Here is a 26,489-nt window from a genome sequence, read left to right on the forward strand (position 1 = left end):
GCCCCCTATGTACAAGAATATAACTACTATAATACTGCCCTCTATGTACAAGAATATAACTACTATAATACTGCTCCTATGTACAAGAATATAGCTACTATAATACTGCTACTATGTACAAGAATATAACTACTATAATACTGCCCCTATGTAGAAGAATATAACTACTATAATTCTGCCCCCTATGTACAAGAATATATCTACTATAATACTGCTCCTATGTACAAGAATATAACTACTATAATACTGCCCCTATGTAGAAGAATATAACTACTATGATACTGCCCCTATGTACAAGAATATAACTACTATAATACTGCCCCTATGTACAAGAATATAACTACTATAATACTGCCCCCTATGTACAAGAATATAACTACTATAATACTGCTCCTATGTACAAGAATATAACTGCTATAATACTGCTCCTATGTACAAGAATATAACTACTATAATACTGCCCCCTATGTACAAGAATATAACTACTATAATACTGCCCCCTATGTACAAGAATATAACTACTATAATACTGCCCCCTATGTACAAGAATATAACTACTATAATACTGCTCCTATGTACAAGAATATAACTACTATAATACTGCTCCTATGAAGAAGAATATAACTACTATAATACTGCTCCTATGTACAAGAATATAACTACTATAATACTGCTCCTATGTACAGGAATATAACTACTATAATACTGCTCCCTATGTACAAGAATATAACTACTATAATACTGCCCCCTATGTACAAGAATATAACTACTATAATACTGTTCCTATGTACAGGAATATAGCTACTATAATACTGCTCCTATGTACAAGAATATAACTACTATAATACTGCCCCTATGTGCAAAAATATAACTGCTATAATACTGCCCCTATGTACAAGAATAGAACTACTATAATACTGCCCCTATGTACAAGAATATAACTACTATAATACTGCCCCCTATGTACAAGAATATAACTACTATAATACTGCCCCCTATGTACAAGAATATAACTATTATAATACTGCTCCTATGTACAAGAATATAACTACTATAATACTGCCCCTTATGTACAAGAATATAACTGCTATAATACTGCCCCTATGTACAAGAATATAACTACTATAATATTGCTCCTATGTACAAGAATATAACTACTATAATACTACCCCTATGTACAAGAATATAAACTACTATAATACTGCCCCCCATGTACAAGAATATAACTGCTATAATACTGCTCCTATGTACAAGAATATAACTACTATAATACTGCCCCCTATGTACAAGAATATAACTATTATAATACTGCTCCTATGTACAAGAATATAACTACTATAATACTGCCCCTTATGTACAAGAATATAACTGCTATAATACTGCCCCTATGTACAAGAATATAACTACTATAATATTGCTCCTATGTACAAGAATATAACTACTATAATACTACCCCTATGTACAAGAATATAAACTACTATAATACTGCCCCCCATGTACAAGAATATAACTGCTATAATACTGCTCCTATGTACAAGAATATAACTACTATAATACTGCCCCCTATGTACAAGAATATAACTACTATAATACTGCCCCCTATGTACAAGAATATAACTACTATAATACTGCCCCCTATGTACAAGAATATAACTACTATAATACTGCTCCTATGTACAAGAATATAACTACTATAATACTGCTCCTATGAAGAAGAATATAACTACTATAATACTGCTCCTATGTACAAGAATATAACTACTATAATACTGCTCCTATGTACAGGAATATAACTACTATAATACTGCTCCCTATGTACAAGAATATAACTACTATAATACTGCCCCCTATGTACAAGAATATAACTACTATAATACTGTTCCTATGTACAGGAATATAGCTACTATAATACTGCTCCTATGTACAAGAATATAACTACTATAATACTGCCCCTATGTGCAAAAATATAACTGCTATAATACTGCCCCTATGTACAAGAATAGAACTACTATAATACTGCCCCTATGTACAAGAATATAACTACTATAATACTGCCCCCTATGTACAAGAATATAACTACTATAATACTGCCCCCTATGTACAAGAATATAACTATTATAATACTGCTCCTATGTACAAGAATATAACTACTATAATACTGCCCCTTATGTACAAGAATATAACTGCTATAATACTGCCCCTATGTACAAGAATATAACTACTATAATATTGCTCCTATGTACAAGAATATAACTACTATAATACTACCCCTATGTACAAGAATATAAACTACTATAATACTGCCCCCCATGTACAAGAATATAACTACTATAATACTGCCCCCTATGTGCAAGAATATAACTGCTATAATACTGCCCCTATGTACAAGAATATAACTACTATAATACTGCTCCTATGTACAAGAATATAACTACTATAATACTACCCCTATGTACAAGAATATAACTACTATAATACTGCTCCTATGTACAGGAATATACAGTACAGACCAAAAGTTTGGACACACCTTCTCATTTAATGATTTTTCAGTATTTTCTTGACTTTGAAAATTGTACATTCACACTGAAGGTATCAAAACTATGAATTAACACATGTGGAATTATATACTTAACAAAAAAGTGTGAAACAACTGAAAATATGTCTTATATTCTAGGTTCTTCAAAGTAGCCACCTTTTGCTTTGATGACTGCTTTGCACACTCTTGGCATTCTCTTGATGAGCTTCAAGTGGTAGTCACCGGAAATGGTCTTCCAACAATCTTGAAGGAGTTCCCAGAGATGCTTAGCACTTGTTGGCCCTTTTGCCTTCACTCTGCGGTCCAGCTCACCCCAAACCATCTCGATTGGGTTCAGGTCTGGTGACTGTGGAGGCCAGGTCATCTGGCGTAGCACCCCATCACTCTCCACTTTGGTCAAATAGCCCTTACACAGCCTGGAGGTGTGTTTGGGGTCATTGTCCTGTTGAAAAATAAATGATGGTCCAACTAACGCAAACCGGATGGAATAGCATGCCGCTGCAAGATGCTGTGGTAGCCATGCTGGTTCAGTATGCCTTCAATTTTGAATAAATCCCCAACAGTGTCACCAGCAAAGCCCCCCCACACCATCACACCTCCTCCTCCATGCTTCACGGTGGGAACCAGGCATGTAGAGTCCATCCGTTCACCTTTTCTGCGTCGCACAAAGACACGGTGGTTGGAACCAAAGATCTCAAATTTGGACTCATCAGACCAAAGCACAGATTTCCACGGGTCTAATGTCCATTCCTTGTGTTCTTTAGCCAAACAAGTCTCTTCTGCTTGTTGCCTGTCCTTAGCAGTGGTTTCCTAGCAGCTATTTTACCATGAAGGCCTGCTGCAAAAAGTCTCCTCTTAACAGTTGTTGTAGAGATGTGTCTGCTGCTAGAACTCTGTGTGGCATTGACCTGGTCTCTAATCTGAGCTGCTGTTAACCTGCGATTTCTGAGGCTGGTGATTCGGATAAAATTATCCTCAGAAGCAGAGGTGACTCTTGGTCTTCCTTTCCTGGGGAGGTCCTCATGTGAGACAGCTTCTTTGTAGCACTTGATGGTTTTTGCAACTGCACTTGGGGACACTTTCAAAGTTTTCCCAATTTTTCGCACTGACTGACCTTCATTTCTTAAAGTAATGATGGCCACTTGCTTTTCTTTACTTAGCTGCTTTTTTCTTTCCATAATACAAATTCTAACAGTCTATTCAGTAGGACTATCAGCTGTGTATCCACCAGACTTCTGCACAACACAACTGATGTTCCCAATCCCATTTATAAGGCAAGAAATCCCACTTATTAAACCTGACAGGGCACACCTGTGAAGTGAAAACCATTTCCGGTGACTACCTCTTGAAGCTCATCAAGAGAATGCCAAGAGTGTGCAAAGCAGTCATCAAAGAAAAAGGTGGCTACTTTGAAGAACCTAGAATATAAGACATATTTTCAGTTGTTTCACACTTTGTTGTTAAGTATATAATTCCACATGTGTTAATTCATAGTTTTGATGCCTTCAGTGTGAATGTACAATTTTCAAAGTCATGAAAATACAGAAAAATCTTTAAATGAGAAGGTGTGTCCAAACTTTTGGTCTGTACTGTAGCTACTATAATACTGCTCCTATGTACAAGAATATAACTACTATAATACTGCCCCTATGTACAAGAATATAACTACTATAATACTGCCCCTAGGTACAAGAATATAACTACTATAATACTGCCCCCTATGTACAAGAATATAACTACTATAATACTGCTCCTATGTACAAGAATATAACTACTATAATACTGCTCCTATGTACAAGAATATAACTACTATAATACTGCCCCTATGTACAAGAATATAACTACTATGATACTGCCCCTATGTACAAGAATATAACTACTATAATACTGCCCCTATGTACAAGAATATAACTACTATAATACTGCTCCTATGTCCAAGAATATTACTACTATAATACTGCCCCCTATGTACAAGAATATAACTACTATAATACTGCCCCCTATGTACAAGAATATAACTACTATAATACTGCTCCTATGTACAAGAATATAACTGCTATAATACTGCTCCTATGTACAAGAATATAACTACTATAATACTGCCCCTATGTACAAGAATATAACTACTATAATACTGCCCCCTATGTACAAGAATATAACTACTATAATACTGCTCCTATGTACAAGAATATAACTGCTATAATACTGCTCCTATGTACAAGAATATAACTACTATAATACTGCCCCTATGTACAAGAATATAACTACTATAATATTGCCCCCTATGTACAAGAATATAACTACTATAATACTGCCCCTATGTACAAGAATATAACTACTATAATACTGCCCCCTATGTACAAGAATATAACTACTATAATACTGCTCCTATGTACAAGAATATAACTACTATAATACTGCCCCTATGTACAAGAGTATAACTGCTATAATACTACCCCTATGTACAAGAATATAACTGCTATAATACTGCCCCTACGTACAAGAATATAGCTACTAAAATACTGCCCCTATGTACAAGAATATAACTACTATAATATTGCCCCCTATGTACAAGAGTATAACTACTATAATACTGCTCCTATGTACAAAAATATAACTACTATAATACTGCCTCCTATGTACAAGAATATAACTACTATAATACTGCCCCCTGTGTACAAGAATATAACCACTATAATACTGCTCCTATGTACAAGAATATAACTACTATAATATTGCCCCCTATGTACAAGAGTATAACTACTATAATACTGCCCCTATGTACAAGAATATAGCTACTATAATACTGCCCCTATGTACAAGAATATAACTACTATAATATTGCTCCTATGTACAAGAATATAACTGCTATAATACTGCCCCCTATGTACAAGAATATAACTACTATAATACTGCTCCTATGTACAAGAATATAACTACTATAATATTGCTCCTATGTACAAAAATATAACTACTATAATACTGCCCCCTATGTACAAGAATATAACTACTATAATACTGCCCCCTATGTACAAGAATATAACTACTATAATACTGCTCCTATGTACAAGAATATAACTACTATAATACTGCTCCTATGTACAAGAATATAACTACTATAATACTGCCCCTATGTACAAGAATATAACTACTATAATATTGCTCCTATGTACAAAAATATAACTAGTATAATACTGCTCCTATGTACAAGAATATAACTACTATAATACTGCTCCTATGTACAAGAATATAACTACTATAATACTGCCCCCTATGTACAAGAATATAACTACTATAATACCGTATGATATTTTAAAAAATATATTTACTTTATTAGTTGCCTATTAGATTTATATGTCTATATAGATCAAATAATAAATGATGTTTTTTCTTATTATATAATGAGCAGTGAAGTGATAAAACATTTGAGGACGTTATACACTTAGGTTTATATTCCTCCTGCTGAGCAGTATAAGGGGTCTTGGGCAGGTTCTCACCCTCTGATCGGGGTCGGTCTTGGAGACTGGAGCTTTGTTTAGCTTTCTGCAGCACTTGGCAGTGTAATGGATCAGGCTGGGTCTTTTATGTGCTGGAACAAGTTGATGTCAAGCTCCTCAAAGTGCAGTCTGACGTCTGGATGAGATGTATTTTCAGAACGGCTGGAATTTTAAGGATCATCCTGTTACTGAAATAAATACTAAAACAACTTGACCATAGAGATCATCAGCCTGATGTCTTTCCCTGGTATTATAAGAGATGGAGACATTTTTATGAGGTTTTAGATCCGTTTTGCAGGAACATAATCCGATTTCTCCTCTTTGGGCAATCCTTATTTATAAGGCTGTGTGCAGACAGAGTTTTCCAAAGCGTTAAAAAAATAATTGAAAAAAATATTGTGCGCACGTACCCAAAAGCATTTTCTGATGCAGATTCCACTTGAAAAACTTGACGTTCTTGGATGCCTCAAAACACCCCGTGTGAACATAAGGCTTTGTGCACACAGAGTCTTTTTGCTGAGGTTTTGGAGCAAAAACTAACAGGAAACTGAGCAGAAACTCTGGGTAAATCGTTTTTAATCTGAACAATAAACTTACCCTACGAGTGATGACTTTTGGCTTTTTGCCGTGCACCAGACAGAGGAGCTCATTGCCAATTTTTTTGTTACTATTGAGCGGAAACTTTCCAAATAATCCTGAGAAATGCAAAACTTCTCAAAAACATGGAGGTTCTGCTCAGTTTCTCCTAACAAAAAACTCAGCAAAAAGACTCTGTGTGCTCATAACCCCTGTTCATAAACTCCAAGTTTTTGAGGAGTTTTTGGATTTGTAGGAGAATTTAGAGAGTTTCTGTTCAGTTTCTGCTCTAAAAACTCCTCGAGAAACTCTGTGTCCACATGGCCTTAGGCTACGCTACCACGGTGAAATTTTGGTGAGTTTTTGATATTGCCGATTTTCTGCAGCATTTATTAAATACATGTGTATTAACCATGTTGGATACCCTCCAGTCATCTTTTTTGGGGGGTCCTTTCCAACGAGAAGATATTGTGCCAGTGCTCAATCACAGAATTGATGCCGCCTGCCACCTCCATCTAATTGTTACTGTAGACCATCTGACCCTTCGTGTGGAGGTCATTAATTAAGTTAATGATCGTTAAGTATTTCTCCCTCGTTTGCATTATTAATAACATCTTCAAACATTCAGAGCATTTAACAGCAGGAAATGGAGATAACAGATGATCCGGAATATATAATTCATAAAGGGATGACGAGAAATTCTGTAAAATGAAGATTCAATGGTCAATGTACACAGTACATTCATGAAACGCATCTCTTACTCCATACAGGGGGTACAAAGGTTGGATCAGGATGGATTTTTAGGGGTTGAAAAGGAATAGAGAAAAATGTCTGCTTTCTTCTGGTAACACCATCACACTTGTCTACAGGTTGTGTGTGGTGTTACAGCTTATTCACCTCAATGGAGAAAAGCTGCAATACTACACAGCTGATTTTGGGGGTGGGGGAGGGTGTCGAGGATCGGACCTCCGCTTCTCTGGTATTGATGAGCTATCCTTAGGTGCTTCTATTATATTCAGTAGGAGCAGAGATGCAGTACCCAGAATGACCACTACAAGGTTTACGGAGCTGTGCTGTTCCAGCTCTGTACACTGTTTACATCTGGCCACCACCAAAGCTGAAAACTGCTGACTGAGGGGAAAGTATCAAGGATTGGACCCCCTACTGCTCTGGTATTGATGAGGTATCTTTAGGTGCTTCTATTATATTTAATAAGAGCAGAGCAGCAGTACCCAGAATGACCACTACAAGGTGTATGGAGCTGTGCTGTTCCAGCTCTGTACATTGTTTACATCTGGCCACCACCAAAGCTGAAAACTGCTGACTGGGGGGAAAGTATCAAGGATTGGACCCCCTACTGCTCTGGTATTGATGAGGTATCTTTAGGTGCTTCTATTATATTTAATAAGAGCAGAGCAGCAGTACCCAGAATGACCACTACAAGGTGTATGGAGCTGTGATGTTCCAGCTCTGTACACTGTTAACATCTGAAAACAGCTGATTGGTGGAAGTGTTGGACTTGGACCCCCACTACTCTGATATTGATGATCTATCATTAGGTGGTTCTATTATATTCAACAGGTGTGGAGCTGTTGTACCCAGAATCATGTAAGGGGCTGTGCTGTTCCAGCTCTGTACACTGTTTACATCCAGTCACTACTGAAGTTGTAGCTGATTAGGAGGGGGGTTGCCAGAGGTCGGACCCCCGCTGCTCTGATATTGGTGAGCTATCCTTAGGTGTGTAGCTGTAATACCTAGAAAGATCACTACATGGTATATGGAGTTGTGCTGTTCCAGCTCTGTCCACTGTTTACATCCAGCCATCAGCAAAGCTGAAAACAGCAGATTGGTCAGGGGTCGGACTACCACTGTTCTGATATTGATGACCTAAGGTTGAGTCAACAATATTTGGAAACCTGGAAACCCCCTTTAATGTTTAGGGGAAATGGCTGATTAGACCTCATTTCCTCCGCTATCTAAAGGTATCGGTTCTTGTGGAGTGGATCCAGCTGGTGTAGGGAGTCTTTAATTAAGGAACAGCACCCCTTGTCCAATGGCTATATCTGGTATTCACTTAAGGAGTAACCGTAATTTTAATCTTTATTTCATAAATCAATAATACATATGAAAATAAGAAACTTTGTAATATATCTTATCAAAGAAATCTGCTTATTTCTACTCCTGGATCGATCTTTAATTTTAAATTAATGGATAAAATGTATAAAATCTGTATTCAACGTTGAGAAAGTTTCCCATTTTTGAGACAGGATATAACAGTTGGTGCTTTTAAAATTCTGTATAAAGGAGGAGCTAGAGGCAGAAACCAACATTCTGTTGCAAGTTCTCCTGCAGTTCTCCGTTGAGACATTCTGCTGCAAGTTTTCCTGCAGTTCTCAGTAGAGACAGACATTCTGCTGCAAGTTCTCCTGCAGTTCTCCGTTGAGACATTCTGCTGCAAGTTTTCCTGCAGTTCTCAGTAGAGACAGACATTCTGCTGCCAGTTCTCCTGCAGTTCTCAGTAGAGACAGACATTCTGCTGCCAGTTCTCCTGCAGTTCTCAGTAGAGACAGAAACTCTGCTGCAAGTTCTCCTGCAGTTCTCCATTGAGACAAACATTCTGCTGCAAGTTCTCCTGCAGTTCTCCATAGAGACAGCCATTCTGCTGCAAGTTCTCCTGCAGTTCTCAGTAGAGACAGACATTCTGCTGCCAGTTCTCCTGCAGTTCTCAGTAGAGACAGACATTCTGCTGCCAGTTCTCCTGCAGTTCTCAGTAGAGACAGAAACTCTGCTGCAAGTTCTCCTGCAGTTCTCCGTTGAGACAAACATTCTGCTGCAAGTTTTTCTGTAGTTCTCAGTAGAGACAGCCATTATGCTGCAAGCTCTCCTGCAGATCCTTGTAGAGACAGACATTCTGCTGCAAGTTCTCCTGCAGTCCTCCACAGAACTTTATGAATATCAACTGTCATCTATCTCAGTAATGGGAAATTCTGTGTTCACTGAAGACACATTTACCCATAAACTTGCAACTTTGAGAATTAATGATCAGTCCAGGAGGAGAAAGAAGCTGTATCTTATTTTCACTTGTACTATTGATTTATGGAGAAAATAAAAATAAAATAAATCGACCGTTACTATTTAAATCTGGTGAGGCTGCAATACCACTTATAGCCTGTATATAGGAGAGGCACTGTTTCTAGAAGAAAGCGTCTCATCTAATCCCTTTAAATCGCCGATCAAAATGCACCCTTAGAAAGCCAAGAGATGATTCCCTGCTAATCTTGATATTCAAATATAGTCAGAAACTGGAAAGTGGAAACAGCGGCTCCTCGTGTTTTGCATTGATAACAATGTAACAAATGACCAGTTTATCGCATTGTAACAATGTAATGATTCATCCGTTATTATCATATAATATGCAAATGCCTCTTATGAAGTAACACAAGTATAATTACAACCCTCACTACACAGGAACAACTACTCCTATTGAAATTACTTTTCTGATTTTATTTTTCTAGTCCCTTAGGGGACTTGAACCGGCAATCATTTGATCATTTGTTCCAGAGCAGGAGCGAAGAGCCAGCACAGGACCCAGGGAGAATTAATGCTTTCCGTGTTTGTTATACAGTGAGTATGGAAAGTGTTCAGTCCCCTTTAAATTTTGCACTTTTTGTTTTATTGCAGCCATTAGGTAAGTTATAAATAGTTCATTTTTTTTTTCTCATTAAAGTACACTCTGCACCCCATCTTGACTGAAAAAAATGCAGAAATGTAGAAATGTTTGCAAATTTATTAAAAAAGAAAAACTGAAATATCACATGGTCATAAGTATTCAGACCCTTTGCTCAGACACTCATATTTAAGTCACATGCTGTCCATTTCCTTGTGATCCTCCTTGAGATGGTTCTACTCCTTCATTGGAGTCCAGCTCTGTTTAATTAAACTGATAGGACTTGATTTGGAAAGGCACACACCTGTCTATATAAGACCTCACAGCACACAGTGCATGTCAGACCAAATGAGAATCATCAGCTCAAAGGAACTGCCCAAGGAGCTCAGAGACAGAATTGTGGCAAGGCACAGATCTGGCCAAGGTTACAAAAGAATTTCTGCATTACTCAAGGTTCCTAAGAGCACAGTGGCCTCCATAATCCTTAAATGGAAGAAGTTTGGGACCACCAGAAGTCTTCCTAGACCTGGCCGTCCAGCCAAACAGAGAAATTGTGGGAGAAAAGCCTTGGTGAGAAAGGTAAAGAAGAACCCCAAGATTACTGTGACTGAGCTCCAGAGATGCAGTAGGGAGATGGGAGAAAGTTCCACAAAGTCAACTATCACTGCAGCCCTCCACCAGTCGGGCGTTTATGGCAGAGTAGCCCGATGGAAGCCTCTCCTCAGTGCAAGACATATGAAAACCCGCATAGAAGTTGCTCAAAAACACATGAAGGACTCCCAGACTATGAGAAATAAGATTCTCTGGTCTGATGAGATGAAGATAGAAATTTTTGGTGATAATTCTAAGAGGCACTGCTCATCACCTTCCCAATACAGTCCCAACAGTGAAACATGGTGGTGGCAGCATCATGCTATGGGGGTGTTTTTCAGCTGCAGGGACAGGATGACTGGTTGCAATTGAAGTAAACATGAATGCAGCCAAGTACAGAGATATCCTGGATGAAAACCTCTTCCAGAGTGCTCTGGACCTCAGACTTGGCCGAAGGTTCACCTTCCAACAAGACAATGACCCTAAGCACACAGCTAAAATAACAAAGGAGTGGCTTCAGAACAACTCTGTGACCATTCTTGACTGGCCCAGCCAGAGCCCTGACCTAAACCCAATTGAGCATCTCTGGAGAGACCTGAAAATGGCTGTCCACCAACGTTCATCATCCAACCTGACGGAACTGGAGAGGATCTGAAAGGAAGAATGGCAGAGGACCCCCAAATCCAGGTGTGAAAAACTTGTTGCATCATTCCCAAGAAGACGCATGGCTGTACTAGCTCAAAAGGGGGCTTCTACTCAATACTGAGCAAAGGGTCTGAATACTTATGTCCATGTGATATTTCAGTTTTTCTTTTTTAATAAATTTGCAAAAATTTCTACATTTCTGTTTTTTCAGTCAAGATGGGGTGCAGAGTGTACTTTAATGAGAAAAAAAATGAACTTTTTAGAATTTACCAAATGGCTGCAATGAAACAAAGAGTGACAAATTTAAAGGGGTCTGAATACTTTCCGTACCCACTGTACACAAGCTATGCAATTGTATGGACACCACTTTTTGTGAAAATGGGAAACCCCTTTAAGAAACACATAAATAAGATTGTTCTGATACTTTGGAAATATAGAGAAACTCAGAACCTAAGATAAAAACAAAATGAGCAAACACTCCTTAGTAAGTAAATGAATAAATAGTATATGTAAATAACATAAGGGATTTAGTTAACATTGTTTTGATCAAAAAAGCGTAAAAGCCATCCTACCGCGACAAGGTGTACCCAATCTGGACGGTACCTAACTCTTGTAATTCACCTTACTATGTGTCAGCAGACGTCAAAGTAGATGAGAGCAGAGCAAGAGCGGGTCCTGACTGTGGGAAACCCATTACAGATACATAAATAAGATTGTTTTGATACTTTGTAAATATCAAGAACCTCCTTAAAGGCAAACTTCTGTTGGCTTCTATGAAAGTTACGAAACCTGTGGTGCATTCCGGGAAGGACATGGAAGCCAGGGGAACCCAGTCTCGAAAATACATTTATCAGATATTTATTACATAAAATGTCTACGATTAGATACTGCGTTAAGTAGGGATGGACATTATTGACAACAAACACGTGGTCCCATTATTAAATGCTTAAATTAGGACCTTGGTGGAAGGTCAGTAGAATATCATCTCCTGGTGCCTCCTAATATATTATGTAAGATCGATGCTATGGATCATTTTCATGGATCTAAGTGGTGACTTAAGCACGTTACACCATCTCCAACACGATAATCCTCTTACAGTTAATGCACTGACTTTTTACACAGCAGAATTTTTACAGCAGTCATCAGAAACCTGAGAATGGAAGGCAACTTACCAGCTCTTTCCTGAGCCAATTTAGAGCCTCATCGATACTATCAAAGCCATGGATCTTCCCCGATGCGAGCACGTTGCTTTCTTTTGGAGCAGTCATGGTATTCTGGACCTGTTCCATCTCTAGGGTTGAGGATATTTCCCCTCCAGTCTGTTTTTGTTCTTCTAACTCTTGCTCCACTGGAGGATTTGGGTTTTTCCAAGGTTGATCCTCCAGTTTTGCCCTCCATTCTACATAAGATGGTCTCCTAGTCTCTAACTTCAATTTCTCAGTCAAAGCCTTCAAGTTTCGTAGATGGTCGTCTGTTGGCGGGGCTGAGTTTTCTTCAGCTTCATCTTCTGGTTCTTCAATTTGGATCTTTGGTAATGACATGACTGATTATGGTACGAATCGTCATACGGTCCACATCATGCCTCCTGACGATTCCGGAGAAGTTTCTAATCTGACTACGCTGGCTCACCAGCTTTATTGCGGCATCTGAAAATAACAATGTGGCAACTGATGTAATTAAATGACTCGTTAGGCAAATATAATGAAACAACTGACCGATCAAGAATTAATTAAAAGAAACAATGTATCAGGATTTTCTGGTTTTGAAAAATAAACAATTAATTAAACGAGGCAGACATCGTCAATAGACGATGGATATTTTTGAGGTTATTATTAGGGAAAGGAATTTCCTATAATGTTGCCCTAAATGATGTCACGGTTCGACAGGATGCAGAATGTTGATCTTCTTCAGTCCAATCTGCAGCTGATTCTCACATTCATACACAGTAGGATCATGTCCAACCAAATATTGACACACATATTTTCTCACTTCTTTCATTAACTAAATCACAAATTTTTGCAAACGTCATACATAATTTATATGTCCTAGTCATAGAGTCGCTATGGACACATAGTACAGGAGAGGTAATGGGGGGAGGAGGGAGAAGATGCTGCAGTTTATTTAAGAATGCTGTGAGAGGGGAAGAAGGAGCTGACTTTTCATACAATACCATACATTATAGCTCAGAAGAGGCAGGCAGTCTTTCAGGCAAAAATGTGCATTTTTTTAGAGCAGTTTAAAACTACCCCCTATGTAAATGAGAAGAACGTTAGCCAAACGCACAATTTTTACAGGACTGCCAAACTCTTCCCACTATTTCCACAAATTTTTAGAAAGAGCTAATTTTTTTAAACATTTCTCAATAAATGAAGACTAAGGGAAGTGAAGGAGATAATGTAGTCTGTTTTTTTTTAAAGAGGACCTGTTACCTGGTCAAATGTAGTCAGTTGTGCTCTTATTTTATTACTGCTGATCCCCTGAATATTTCGTTTTTTATTTCTTTTAAATCGGCCATACAGTTCCAGAGATATGGGCCTTTTTATTTACTAAGGGGGCGTGGATCACAGGGTTCCTCAGGGGCGTGTCTATATGCTGCTTTGCATAATTACTCTGTCTTGGTAAAGACCATAAAATATAAAAGCCCATATCTTTGGAACTGTATGGCTGATTTAAAAAAAGAAAAAAGCTAAATACTCAGGGGAGTATCAAGAATAAAATAAGACAAAAAAACTGGCCACTGTTGACTTGGTGACCTCTTTGAGGTTGCTGTGAGAGGGGAGTAGGGACCCGACTTTTCCTAGTATACAGCACAGGTTATAAGAGTCAGATAATCTTTTAGGCTAAAGATAATGATGTGCTGTTTTCACAAATTTTGACAAAGATTACACATTATTTAATAACTGAATACACAGAGCACAGGAGATGTGATGGGGGAGGAGAGGCTGCAGTCTATTTGCTGTGAGAGGGGAGGAGAGAGCTGCAAGAGAGAACAGGAAAGCTGACTGTTCAGAGCACACAGCACAGCTCCGAAGAGCTCATCCACTCAATGGCAGATATTCGTTCAGGCCAAGCTTGGTCATGCAGGTTTCCTAGAAAAGTGTGAAGATACACATAAGAAGAAGATCATCCAAGTCCACCATTTTCGGCAGGACCGGCCAATCGTGAATATACGAGGGCATCCTGACTATGCTGCCCTAGTGACAAATTTCTAAGGAAAGAAGGATAGGGTATGCCTAATCCTTTGTTCTCAATGGAGTTAATCAGCCAGTAGGGGTGTCTGGCAACATCCTAAAACGTTCTTAAGCTGCCTGAAGAGTGCATCATTTCTTGGAACCCCCCCCAAATTCTATGTTATAAGTTGGACGGGATTGCAAACAGTTTTTTTTTCCAGCAACATTTAAGGTCTTAAAAATGGGGTGAGAAAAACTTTTCTGCTATTTTCAAAAAACAGCGCCACCCTCGTCTACAGGTTATAATAGGTATTGCAGCTCAGCTCCATAAGAGTAAATAGGACTGAGCTGCCATACTGTACTCAATCTGTAGACAGGAGTGACATTTTTTTTTGGAAGAGGTAAGTCATGTTTTTCCAATCCTGGGCAACCCCTTTAAGATGGAACCCTGTAAACTGAAACAATTTATTAAAGGGGCTTTATTAGCATAGACAGGATTTGTCTGATATGTGGGGTCCTAACTGTGGAGTCAGGATCCTTATCTATTGGGAGAATGTAGGATCTTTGACCTATAGAAGTGGCTGGGGAGAAAAAAGATCTAGCTGGAAATTGATAGGAGATGTGGGCGACCTTTTTTGTTTGATGGTAGAAGGTGCTCAGCTCACCCTGGAGCAGAGAGGTACAGGCTCAGTGAACAGTCTATGGGTCTGTACAACGCTCCGCATGCGGAGGGGAATACGCTGAGATGGGTGCGGCTCTCAGGACTCAGACCACCATCAATGAACCGACTAGACACCGACTAAAACATGTCAAATTATTTAAAAGTCTGGTTACCATTTAAGTATTCTGTGCAGATATTCCATAAACACAGCACACACTGTACATATCTCACAACAGTAATATAATAATATTAGTCTTACCTATGTAATAAATACATTGTCTCCAGTCTCCAGGTCTCTGATACCGGCCGATATTATTACAACAAGTAACCAGAATGGAAAATTATATTTGTGGGAAGATGTGGAAGAGCTTTTGTGTTCCTGGTTCGCTTACATACATATATATATATATATATACAGTAACTTAGGTCCTTGACAGGTTCAGTGCTGTTTACTCAGTATTATTTACATAGTCTAAGCTTACAAGGCTTCTAGGAAAGAAGACTGTAGCAATGGTGAAAAATGCTGGAGAACAAGACCATCTATGACTGTCATCCAGGAAGAAGACTGAGCCAACCTGAACTGCTGGGTCATGACATCATACTGAGACTGGTGACATCACACTGAGAATGGGGACATCACACTGAGAATGGGGATATCAGACTCAGACTGGGGACATCACACTGAGAATAGGGATATCAGACTCAGACTGGGGACATCACACTGAGAATGGGGACATCAAACTGAGAATGGGGACATCACACTGGGACTGGTAACATCACACTGAGAATGGGGACTTCACACAGACTGGTGACATCACACTGGGACTGGTGACATCCCTCAGACTGGTGACATCACACTGGGACTGGTGACATCACACTGAGACTGGTAACATCACACTGTCACACTGAGACAGGTGACATAACACTGAGACAGGTGACATCACATGGGGATTGGTGACATCACACAGACTGGTGACCTCACACTGAGACTGGTGACATCACACATACTGGTGACATCACACTGAGAGTCTTGCCATTACACTGAGACTGGTCACATCATACTGAGACTGGTGATATTACACTGGGACTGGTGACATTACACTGAGACAGATGACATCACATTGGGACTGGTGACATCACACTGAGATTGGTGACATGACACTGGGACTGGTGACATCACACTAAGACTGTTGACATCACACTGAGACTAGTGACATCACACTGAGATTGATGACATCACACTGAGACTGGTGACATCACACTGAGATTGGTGACATGACACTGGGACTGGTGACATCACACTAAGACTGTTGACATCACACTGAGACTAGTGACATCACACTGAGATTGATGACATCACACTGAGACTGGTGACATCACACTGAGATTGGTGACATGACACTGGGACTGGTGACATCACACTAAGACTGTTGACATCACACTGAGACTAGTGACATCACACTGAGATTGATGACATCACACTGAGACTGGTGACATCACACTGGGACTGGTGACATTACACTGGGACTGATGATATCACGTGATATGAGATGTTTCAGGCATTGGTGTACATAGATGTCATGGGGTCAGATTGATTACATGGAGCAATGACTATTTATGAGAATTGAGCTGGGGTTAGCTGGAGGAAGCGGAGGTTGTTGTATTTTCAGGGAGAAACCTTTGTATAAAATCAGAGACACATAGAAGTACAGAAATGACCTCATGGACTTCTATGGGTGCAGTAATACAGCTACCATAAGCCTTATTATTAGGACCTAAGAAGAGTGAAAAATGACATATAGTGCTGAGTGTAGAGGAGTGGCCCGGAGAAAAACTGCAAGTGTGCCCCCGATACATTAGAGCTTGCTGTTTATTTATAGGAATGGAAACTTTCTCAACCCTCATTTTCTGACAAAGCGTAAAGCTATGTCTGTATGCCCCATTTAGGAGAATATTAGGAGGCTGGTTAAAGGCGGTTCTATCATCCTAATATAGTTTGTATTTCAATTCCTTATCATTTCCAAGACCTCTGCTTGCTGTCATTGTAAAGCAATATCTTTGCTTCTGTCCAGATTGTTGCAAACCCGTAAAAGCCGATGTAAGACCTGGAGGCTTTGCTGTCATTGTATCCAATCTAAAAATATCTTCTGTTGTGTAAACATCCTGCACTGATACATTGTAACCAGGAGATCAGAGAGAAATGTCTAGAATGGATACAATTGTATCAAAGCCAGGAGTTCTGCAGTGTTTTCTGCCTCTGGATGTGAACAAGAATGGTTTTATCTAATGACAGCAAGCAGAAATCATAAAAAGAATGTATATTTTCTATAGTCTAAGGGGTAACGTTTCTCCTTGTGGACATACCGGCCCTGGCATGCCAATGAAAGGAGGCTTATTTGCCGTGCAATGCTCCTCTGGAAAATTAAATAAGCAAATTGCCTCTTCATAGAGGAAGAGGACTAGAACTCTATAGTGCCACTTGTTGGAAGTAGCAATCCTACAAGTCACTATCGACCCTTTAACGAGCCTTGCAATATGACTTAGGATAAAAGCCAAACCAGAATCTCAATTTGCAGACACGGTGTTTTGGGGTGTTTCCCCTCGTCAGTATATCACTCTCCACAAGGATAAACATTACCCCTTAGACCTCAGTCCAGAGCCTCTGACCCAGCCAAATCAGATCTCATACTTTGCACTGATGAGGGGCAATACCCCTTAACACAGTGTCTGCAAATTGAGATTCTGATTTGGCTTTTATCCTAAGTCATATAGCAAGGCTTGTCAAAGGGTCGATGGTGACTTGTAGGATCGCTGCTTCCAAGAGGTGGCGCAATAGAGTTCTAGTCCTCTTTCTCTCTGAAGAGGCAATTTGCATATATATTTTCTATATGCATTTACATGTCAATGGTATAGCATAAGGCTGGGGCTGCACTGCAACCTTGGTCACACGGTCAAAGGTTGTTATGTGTAGCTTCTACATTGCAGCACAATACAAGTGAATGGGATCACATTGTGACCCTTTAAGGGTCAAATGTTTTTCAACTAGTTTGTCACAATACCCTTGGGGTTGTTATTTTACCCTTTTACTTGTATTGCGCAGCCATGTAGCAGCTACACATAGCGACCTTTAGTCGTGCGACCTGTGTAATGGCCAAAGTCACCATGTGGCCCCACTCTGAAGGAAGCACATTTTCAAGAAATCTTTGTCTAGTACATCGGCTTACTTTTTACATAATATAGCTAATGCTATCCCTGCAAACTGATAACCATGTAGAACATTTGCTCGGTATAGCTGCTGCTGTACATATATGTCATTGTATGGCCACAGGAGCTAGTGATTCATGAGCGAGCCCGGATCTGGCTGACAGATGAGCTCCTGCTCCAATGCCTGAGATAAAAGTTAACTCTGAGTCTGATTAGATCCCATGATCAGTAATGACTGCACCATCTAAGAGGTTCATAGTGTTAAAGTTAAAAGTAGACACAAGTCCATTCAGTTCAACCTATACCCTAACATGTTGATCCAGAGGAAGGCAAAAACCTCATGGGTCAGATGGTAAATACCCTATATCAGGGGAATTTAATATGGAAATTGACTTTTCACAGCTTAAGAGGGCTAGATCTCTATAGCGCCACCTGTTGGAAGCAGTGATCCTACAAGTCACTATTGACCCTTTAACAAGCCTTGCAATATGACTTAGGATAAAAGCCAAATCAGAATCTCAATTTGCAGACATAGTGTTTGCCCTTAGACCTCAGTTCGGAGCCTCTCACCTAGCCAAATCAGATCTCATACTTTGCACTGATGAGGGGTAATACCCATAGGCGGATTATAATGAGGGCAATCTGGGCTACCGCCCGGGGTCCGAGGCTCCGAGAAGGCCCATGGCCAGATTGCCCTCATTATAATGTGTGAGGTGCCAATGCGGCAAACACCGGCAGGCAGAGGCGGGGGGCCCCCAGACCGCTCCCCCAGAAGCTGCACAGGGCCCCTGCTTCTAATTGGGCTGAGCCAGCACTGCACCTGTTAACTTCCCTGTGTGCGTGGCTGTGTCTGCTAGCATGACGTCACGCAGTGTGCGCCCTGCACTGCTGCTTACCACCGGAGAGGAACTGGACGACCGGAGCCGAGCCGGGGGATGGTGAGTGACGTGTGTGTGTGTCAGTGTGTGCAGATATCATTGTGTGATGTCTGTTTACAGTGCTGGCCAAAAGTAATGGCACCCCTGCAATTCTGTCAGATAATACTCAGTTTCTTCCTGAAAATGATTGCAATCACAAATTCTTTGGTATTATTCTCTTCATTTAATTTGTCTTCAATGAAAAAAACACAAAAAGAATTGTCCTAAAGCCAAATTGGATATAATTCCACACCATACCTAAAAAAGGGGGTGGACAAAAGTATTGGCACCCTTTGAAAAATCATGTGATGCTTCTCTAATTCGTGTAATTAACAGCACCTGTAACTTACCTGTGGCACCTAACAGGTGTTGGCAATAACTAAATCACACTTGCAGCCAGTTAACATGGATTAAAGTTGACTCAACCTCTGTCCTGTGTCCTTGTGTGTACCACATTGAGCATGGAGAAAAGAAAGAAGACCAAAGAACTGTCTGAGGACTTGAGAAACCAAATTGTGAGGAAGCATAAGCAATCTCAAGGCTACAAGTCCATCTCCAAAGACCTGAATGTTCCTGTGTCTTCCGTGCGCAGTGTCATCAAGAAGTGTAAAGCCCATGGCACTGTGGCTAACCTCCCTAGATGTGGACGGAAAAGAAAAATTGACGAGAGATTTCAACGCAAGATTGTGCGGATGGTGGATAAAGAACCTCGACTAACATCCAAACAAGTTCAAGCTGCCCTGCAGTCCGAGGGTACAACAGTGTCAACACGTACTATCCGTCGACGTCTGAATGAAAAGGGACTGTATGGTAGGATACCCAGGAAGACCCCACTTCTTACCCCGAGACATAAAAAAGCCAGGCTGTAGTTTGCCAAAACTTACCTGAGAAAGCCTAAAACGTTTTGGAAGAATGTTCTCTGGTCAGATGAGACAAAAGTAGAGATTTTTGGGAAAAAGCATCAACATAGAGTGTACAGGAAAAAAAAAGAGGCATTCAAAGAAAAGAACACGGTCCCTACAGTCAAACATGGCGGAGGTTCCCTGATGTTTTGGGGTTGCTTTGCTGCCTCTGGCACTGGACTGCTTGACCGTGTGCATGGCATTATGAAGTCTGAAGACTACCAACAAATTTTGCAGCATAATGTAGGGCCCAGTGTGAGAAAGCTGGGTCTCCCTCAGAGGTCATGGGTCTTCCAGCAGGACAATGACCCAAAACATACTTCCAAAAGCACTATAAAATGGTTTGAGAGAAAGCACTGGAGACTTCTAAGGTGGCCAGCAATGAGTCCAGACCTGAATCCCATAGAACACCTGTGGAGAGATCTCAAAATGGCAGTTTGGAGAAGGCACCCTTCAAATATCAGGGACCTGGAGCAGTTTGCCAAAGAAGAATGGTCTACAATTCCAGCAGAGCATTGTAAGAAACTCATTGATGGTTACCGGAAGCGGTTGTTCGCAGTTATTTTGGCTAAAGGTTGTGCAACCAAGTATTAGGCTGAGGGTGCCAATACTTTTGTCCGGCCCTTTTTTGGAGTTTTGTGTGAAATGATCAATGATTTGATTTTTGCTTCATTCTATTTTGTGTTTTTTCCTTGCAAGCAAATTAAATGAAGATAATAATACCAAAGAATTTGTGATTGCAATCATTTTCAGGAAGAAACTGAGTATTATCTGACAGAATAGCAGGGGTGCCAATACTTTTGGCCAGCATTGTATATGTATTTTTGTGTTTCAAATGTGTTTATGCGTGTATGTATAATGTATATCTCTGTATATGTTTGTGTGTGTGACTGCGTGCCTCCTCCCGCTGTATCTGGAGGGCACCATGAGGCCTCCCGCTGTATCTGGGGGGCGCCATGCGGCCTCCCGCTGTATCTGGGGGGCGCCGTGCGGCCTCCCGCTGTATCTGGGGGGCGCCATGCGGCCTCCCACTGTATCTGGAGGGCACTGTGTAGCCTCCCACTGTATCTGGGGGGTGCCGTGCCTCCTCCCGCTGTATCTAGGGGGCGCCGTGCGGCCTCCCGATGCATCTGGGGGGCGCCATGCGGTCTCCTGCTGTATCTGGAGGGCACCATGCGGCCTCCCGCTGTTTCTGGGGGCGCCGTGCGGCCTCCCGCTGTATCTGGGGGGCGCCATGCGGCCTCCTACTGTATCTGGGGGGTGTCGTGTGGCCTCCCACTGTATCTATGGGGCGCCGTGCCTCCTCTCGCTGTATCTGGGGGGCGCCATGCGGCCTCCCGCTGCATCTGGGGGGTGCTGTGTGGCCTCCCGCTGTATCTGGGGGATGCTGTGCGGCCTCCCACTGTATCTGGGGGGTGCCGTGCTTCCTCCCGCTGTATCTAGGGGGAACCGTGTGGCCTCCCACTGTATCTGGGGGGCGCCGTGCGGCCTCCCGCTGTATCTGGGGGGTGCCATGCGGCCTCTTGCTGTATCTGGGGGGCGCCGTGCGGCCTCCTGCTGTATTTGGGGGGCGCTGTGCAGCCTCCCATTGTATCTGGGGGTGCCGTGGGGCCTTCCGCTGTATCTGGGGGATGCCGTGGGGCCTCCCGCTGTATCTGGGGGACGCTGTGGGGCCTCCCGCAGTATCTGGGGGCAGATGGCTATGTGCGTCCCCCTGCTGTGTATAGATGGCTACGTGTGTCCCCCTGCTGTGTATCGATGGCTACGTGTGGCCTCCAGCTGTGTATAGATGGCTACATTTGGCCTCATACTGTTTATAGATGGCTACGTGCGGCCTCCTGTTGTGTATAGATGGCTACGTGTGGCCTCCAGCTGTATATAGATGGCACTGTGCGGCCTCCCGCTGTGTATAGATGGCACTGTGCGGCCTCCTGCTGTGTATAGATGGCTATGTGTGGCCTCCTGTTGTGTATAGATGGCTACGTGCGGCCTCCTGCTGTGTATAGATGGCTACGTGCGGCCTCCTGTTATGTATAGGTGGCTACGTGCGGCCTCCAGCTGTGTATAGATGGCTACGTGTGGCCCCCTGCTGTGTATAGATGGCTGCGTGCGGCCTCCTGCTGTGTATAGATGGCTACGTGTGGCCTCCAGCTGTGTATAGATGGCTACATTTGGCCTCATACTGTTTATAGATGGCTACGTGCGGCCTCCTGTTGTTTATAGATGGCTACGTGTGGCCTCCAGCTGTATATAGATGGCACTGTGCGGCCTCCCGCTGTGTATAGATGGCACTGTGCGGCCTCCCGCTGTGTATAGATGGCACTGTGCGGCCTCCTGCTGTGTATAGATGGCTATGTGTGGCCTCCTGTTGTGTATAGATGGCTACGTGCGGCCTCCTGCTGTGTATAGATGGCTACGTGCGGCCTCTTGTTGTGTATAGGTGGCTACGTGCGGCCTCCAGCTGTGTATAGATGGCTACGTGTGGCCCCCTGCTGTGTATAGATGGCTGCGTGTGGCCTCCTGCTGTGTATAGATGGCTACGTGCGGCCTCCTGCTGTATATAGATGGCACTGTGCGACCTCCCACTGTGTATAGATGGCTACGTGCGGCCTCCCGCTGTATATAGATGGCACCGTGCGGCCTCCAGCTGTGTATAGATGGCTACGTGTGGCCTCCTGCTGTGTATAGATGGCTACGTGCGGCCTCCTGATGTGTATAGATGGCTACGTGCGGCCTCCTCCTGTGTATAGATGGCTACGTGCGGCCTCCTGCTGTGTATAGATGGCTATGTCTGGCCTCCTGCTGTGTATAGATGGCTGCGTGCGGCCTCCTGCTGTGTATAGATGGCTACGTGCGGCCTCCTGCTGTATATAGATGGCACTGTGCGACCTCCCACTGTGTATAGATGGCTACGTGCGGCCTCCCGCTGTATATAAATGGCACCGTGCGGCCTCCAGCTCTGTATAGATGGCACCGTGCGGCCTCCTGCTGTGTATAGATGGCTACGTGCGGCCTCCTGCTGTGTATAGATGGCTACGTGCGGCCTCCTGCTGTGTATAGATGGCTACGTGCGGCCTCCTGCTGTGTATAGATGGCTACGTGTGGCCTCCTGCTGTGTATAGATGGCTACGTGTGGCCTCCCGCTGTGTATAGATGGCTACGTGTGGCCTCCCGCTGTGTATAGATGGCTACGTGTGGCCTCCCGCTGTGTATAGATGGCTACGTGTGGCCTCCCGCTGTGTATAGATGGCTACGTGTGGCCTCCTGCTGTGTATAGATGGCTACGTGTGGCCTCCCGCTGTGTATAGATGGCTCTGTGCGGCCTCCTGCTGTGTATGGGAGGATTGTGGCAGCTCATATTGTGTGTAGGGTCTCATACTGTATATAGGGGATGTCAGCATACTTAATTGTGCTCAATATTAAGTCATACAATTAATGTAAAAAAATTATTATAATTAATATATTAATATTGTGCCAAATTAATTTCACATGAACTATCACATGATCTATCACAGGGGATCATGTGACATGTGATACATCAGGTGTGTGGGTGGGGCCTGCGCCTTCTAAACTGCCCGGGGCATTTGCTACTCTTAATCCACCCCTGGCAATACCCCTTAGCACAGTGTCTGCAAATTGAGATTCTGATTTGGCTTTTATCCTAAGTCATATGGCAAGGCTTGTTAAAGGGTCGACATTGACTTGTAGGATTGCTGAAACCAACAGGTGGCGCTATAGAGGTCAAATCCTCTTCCTCTCTAAAGAGGCAATTTCCAAATTGAATTCCCCTGATATGGGCCATTTACCATTGACAGCGAATAAGCCTCCTTACATTGGCATGCCAGGGCCGGTATGTCACTCTCCACAAGGAGAAGAGTTACCCCTTAGATAATATCAGGGGAAAAATTTCTCCCTGACTCCAAATATGTGATGTCTGCTCGGTCTACTGTCTCGTCTTCACCTATCCTCCCAAACAATGGCACCAGGACTGTTATCAAAGTACAGAAGAATTGCTTTGAATTATAAATGAAAACAAGCTCAAGTTCATACATGATCTAGTGGGACCATAAATACCTATTTTCGTCCCAAAAAAGAGTTAATAAAAGCTAACCTATAAGTTTAACGTACTCAAAAATGATGCCATTGAATAATACAAGTTATCCCACAAACACAAGCCATGGTATGGCTACATTAAAAAAGTCATCGTCATCGTGTCCAACCCTGATCAAGATGACACAGCCCAAGGCCTGATGTTTATGGGGTTAATACCACTATGGACTGCCGCATATGATAAAGACCTAAAGGTGGAGGTCCCTGGTGTTGGATGACACAGGACTTGCCCCTTTCCCCCCATATTCTTGCCTGACAATAACTCAGTAACAGTATTTCAAGTCATGAAAAAGGGTTTTTCAATCCAGCAAAGTGAAGTAACAGACAAAAATTGTTTGTGTTACTTCATTAAAATAGTAGCATGTGCATAAAAAATAGCTGACGCGTTTTGAGTCTTATTAACTCAATCATAGATGAAGTCAGCCAGACTCGAAACGCGTCAGATATTTTTTATGATACTATTTTAATTAAGTCACTTTGAACAAAGCTGCTTGATACCTCACAAGCCTTATCCATGCATGTTTGAGTGAATTGTCCAGGAACCAGACTGTAGAACATACATATATGTGATGGTGAGCTGTATTGACAAGCTTTCTTATATTACTGCTCAGTAACAATGTATCACCGGCCGATATTCTGCTATAGCCAGTAGTTACATTGGTGGACCCTCTTCGGCTGCCAGATTGGTAGTGATGTCCTACATGGTGAAGGGTTAACACGAGAAACATTTGCAGTAATGGAAGCACCTTGCACTTTTTCTTTTTTTTTGTCCCAAGCTAAAAGCTTCGCCTGTGCGATCAGATTACGGACGTCATCAGAAGATACCTGGAGAGAAGACCCCGGCCTCGCTTTTGTTGCTCAGCACAATATAAAAATCTCCGTCTTTTCTCATCGTCAGTAATAGTCATCCTGTCTGGTCTAGACACTTCACGGCTCGTGGGAATCCTACGCGCACAATGCGGGGGAGAAACGTGGGAGTATCAGGATTCCTTTGAAATGCGACATAGATACAAACAGCCCATTAAGCTACTGACGACCATTCATAGAGTAGATACCTGGTGGAACGATTCAGGAGGATGACAAGGAAATCACTAATTGTCAGGATAGACACCCAAAAAGACTAGAAGGCAAATCTGCCCCCTCACCTCCTGTCCTACAGTCAGACATGGGGCGAGGTATAAGATGACTCAGATGGATCCCCCAATTTATAGATAATTTTAATATTTCCATTATTGGGATATTAAGTAAGATCCTTTTACACAGGAGATAGTTTTCGCCATGTTTGTTGGTCCATACCCCAACTAATGCGTTACTTAGTTAAGTAGTGTAAAATGAAATTTAGTGATCAGTGTGCAAGGTTGGTACCTGGCCAAATGACTCCAGATATAATCCTGGTATGAGTGCATAAGTGGCTCTGGAACATCCAAAATAGTTCACATAAGGGTCGTAGGTGTTTGGTGCCAGTGAGGTGTGAAAATACATCAAGCGGATTGGAGTTCTAAGCACCATGTGACGAAGACAGGAGAAACTGTGCATATGCGGAGGCATCAGATCACTCCCAGTTTATATATGTATCTGTTTTTCTTATCATCTGGTGTCACTTGCAGAGGCCACAAGCAGCAAGTCACTTACAGAGGCCACGAGCAGCAAGGTGAGGGACTAACACACACGTAAATGCTTTGGAGGAGAGACCGGCCACCCATGAGTGAAAGTATCCACCATAAGGAGGGAGTGTTGGAGGAGTGAAGGTCACAGAAGTGAGTGAGTCTGCGGGAGCTGAAACAGCGGATCTTGAGGATGCTAAGAAGGTTACTGTTGTTAGAGGAGTGTGATTGCTGAGGGTGGAAGTAGGAACCCTGTTACCCATATGTCAGCGGATCGAAGATGCCCAAACAGCAGATCCGAGGGGACAAGCATACCGTGGGTGTAACACAACCTCTGTGTGAGGGAGTGCAAGACGCAGAAAGGAGTGCAAGAGATCAGCTGGTTGCAATAGCAGAAAGCTGTAGCCTA

General features: G+C 42.0%; 1 protein-coding gene across 3 annotated transcripts in view; it reads right to left on the reverse strand.

Moving 5' to 3' along the window:
* The window catches only part of FAM167A (family with sequence similarity 167 member A), a 92,977-nt gene that overhangs the window by 10,785 nt on the left and 55,703 nt on the right, over nt 1-26,489 (reverse strand). For 2 of the 3 annotated variants that reach the window (XM_073673893.1, XM_073673894.1), the window contains exon 2: nt 12,685-13,158. In XM_073673893.1, the coding sequence (XP_073529994.1) occupies nt 12,685-13,053 (369 nt within the window). In that variant the 5' untranslated portion in view covers nt 13,054-13,158. Of the gene's footprint in view, nt 1-12,684; nt 13,159-15,602; nt 15,719-26,489 lie in introns of those variants that run through there. The other variant, XM_073673895.1, reaches the window with a different exon arrangement.

Source organism: Phyllobates terribilis, unplaced genomic scaffold (genome assembly GCF_046119375.1).
Source record: "Phyllobates terribilis strain yellow unplaced genomic scaffold, ASM4611937v1 Scaffold_3__8_contigs__length_932513732, whole genome shotgun sequence".
NCBI lineage: Eukaryota > Metazoa > Chordata > Amphibia > Anura > Dendrobatidae > Phyllobates > Phyllobates terribilis.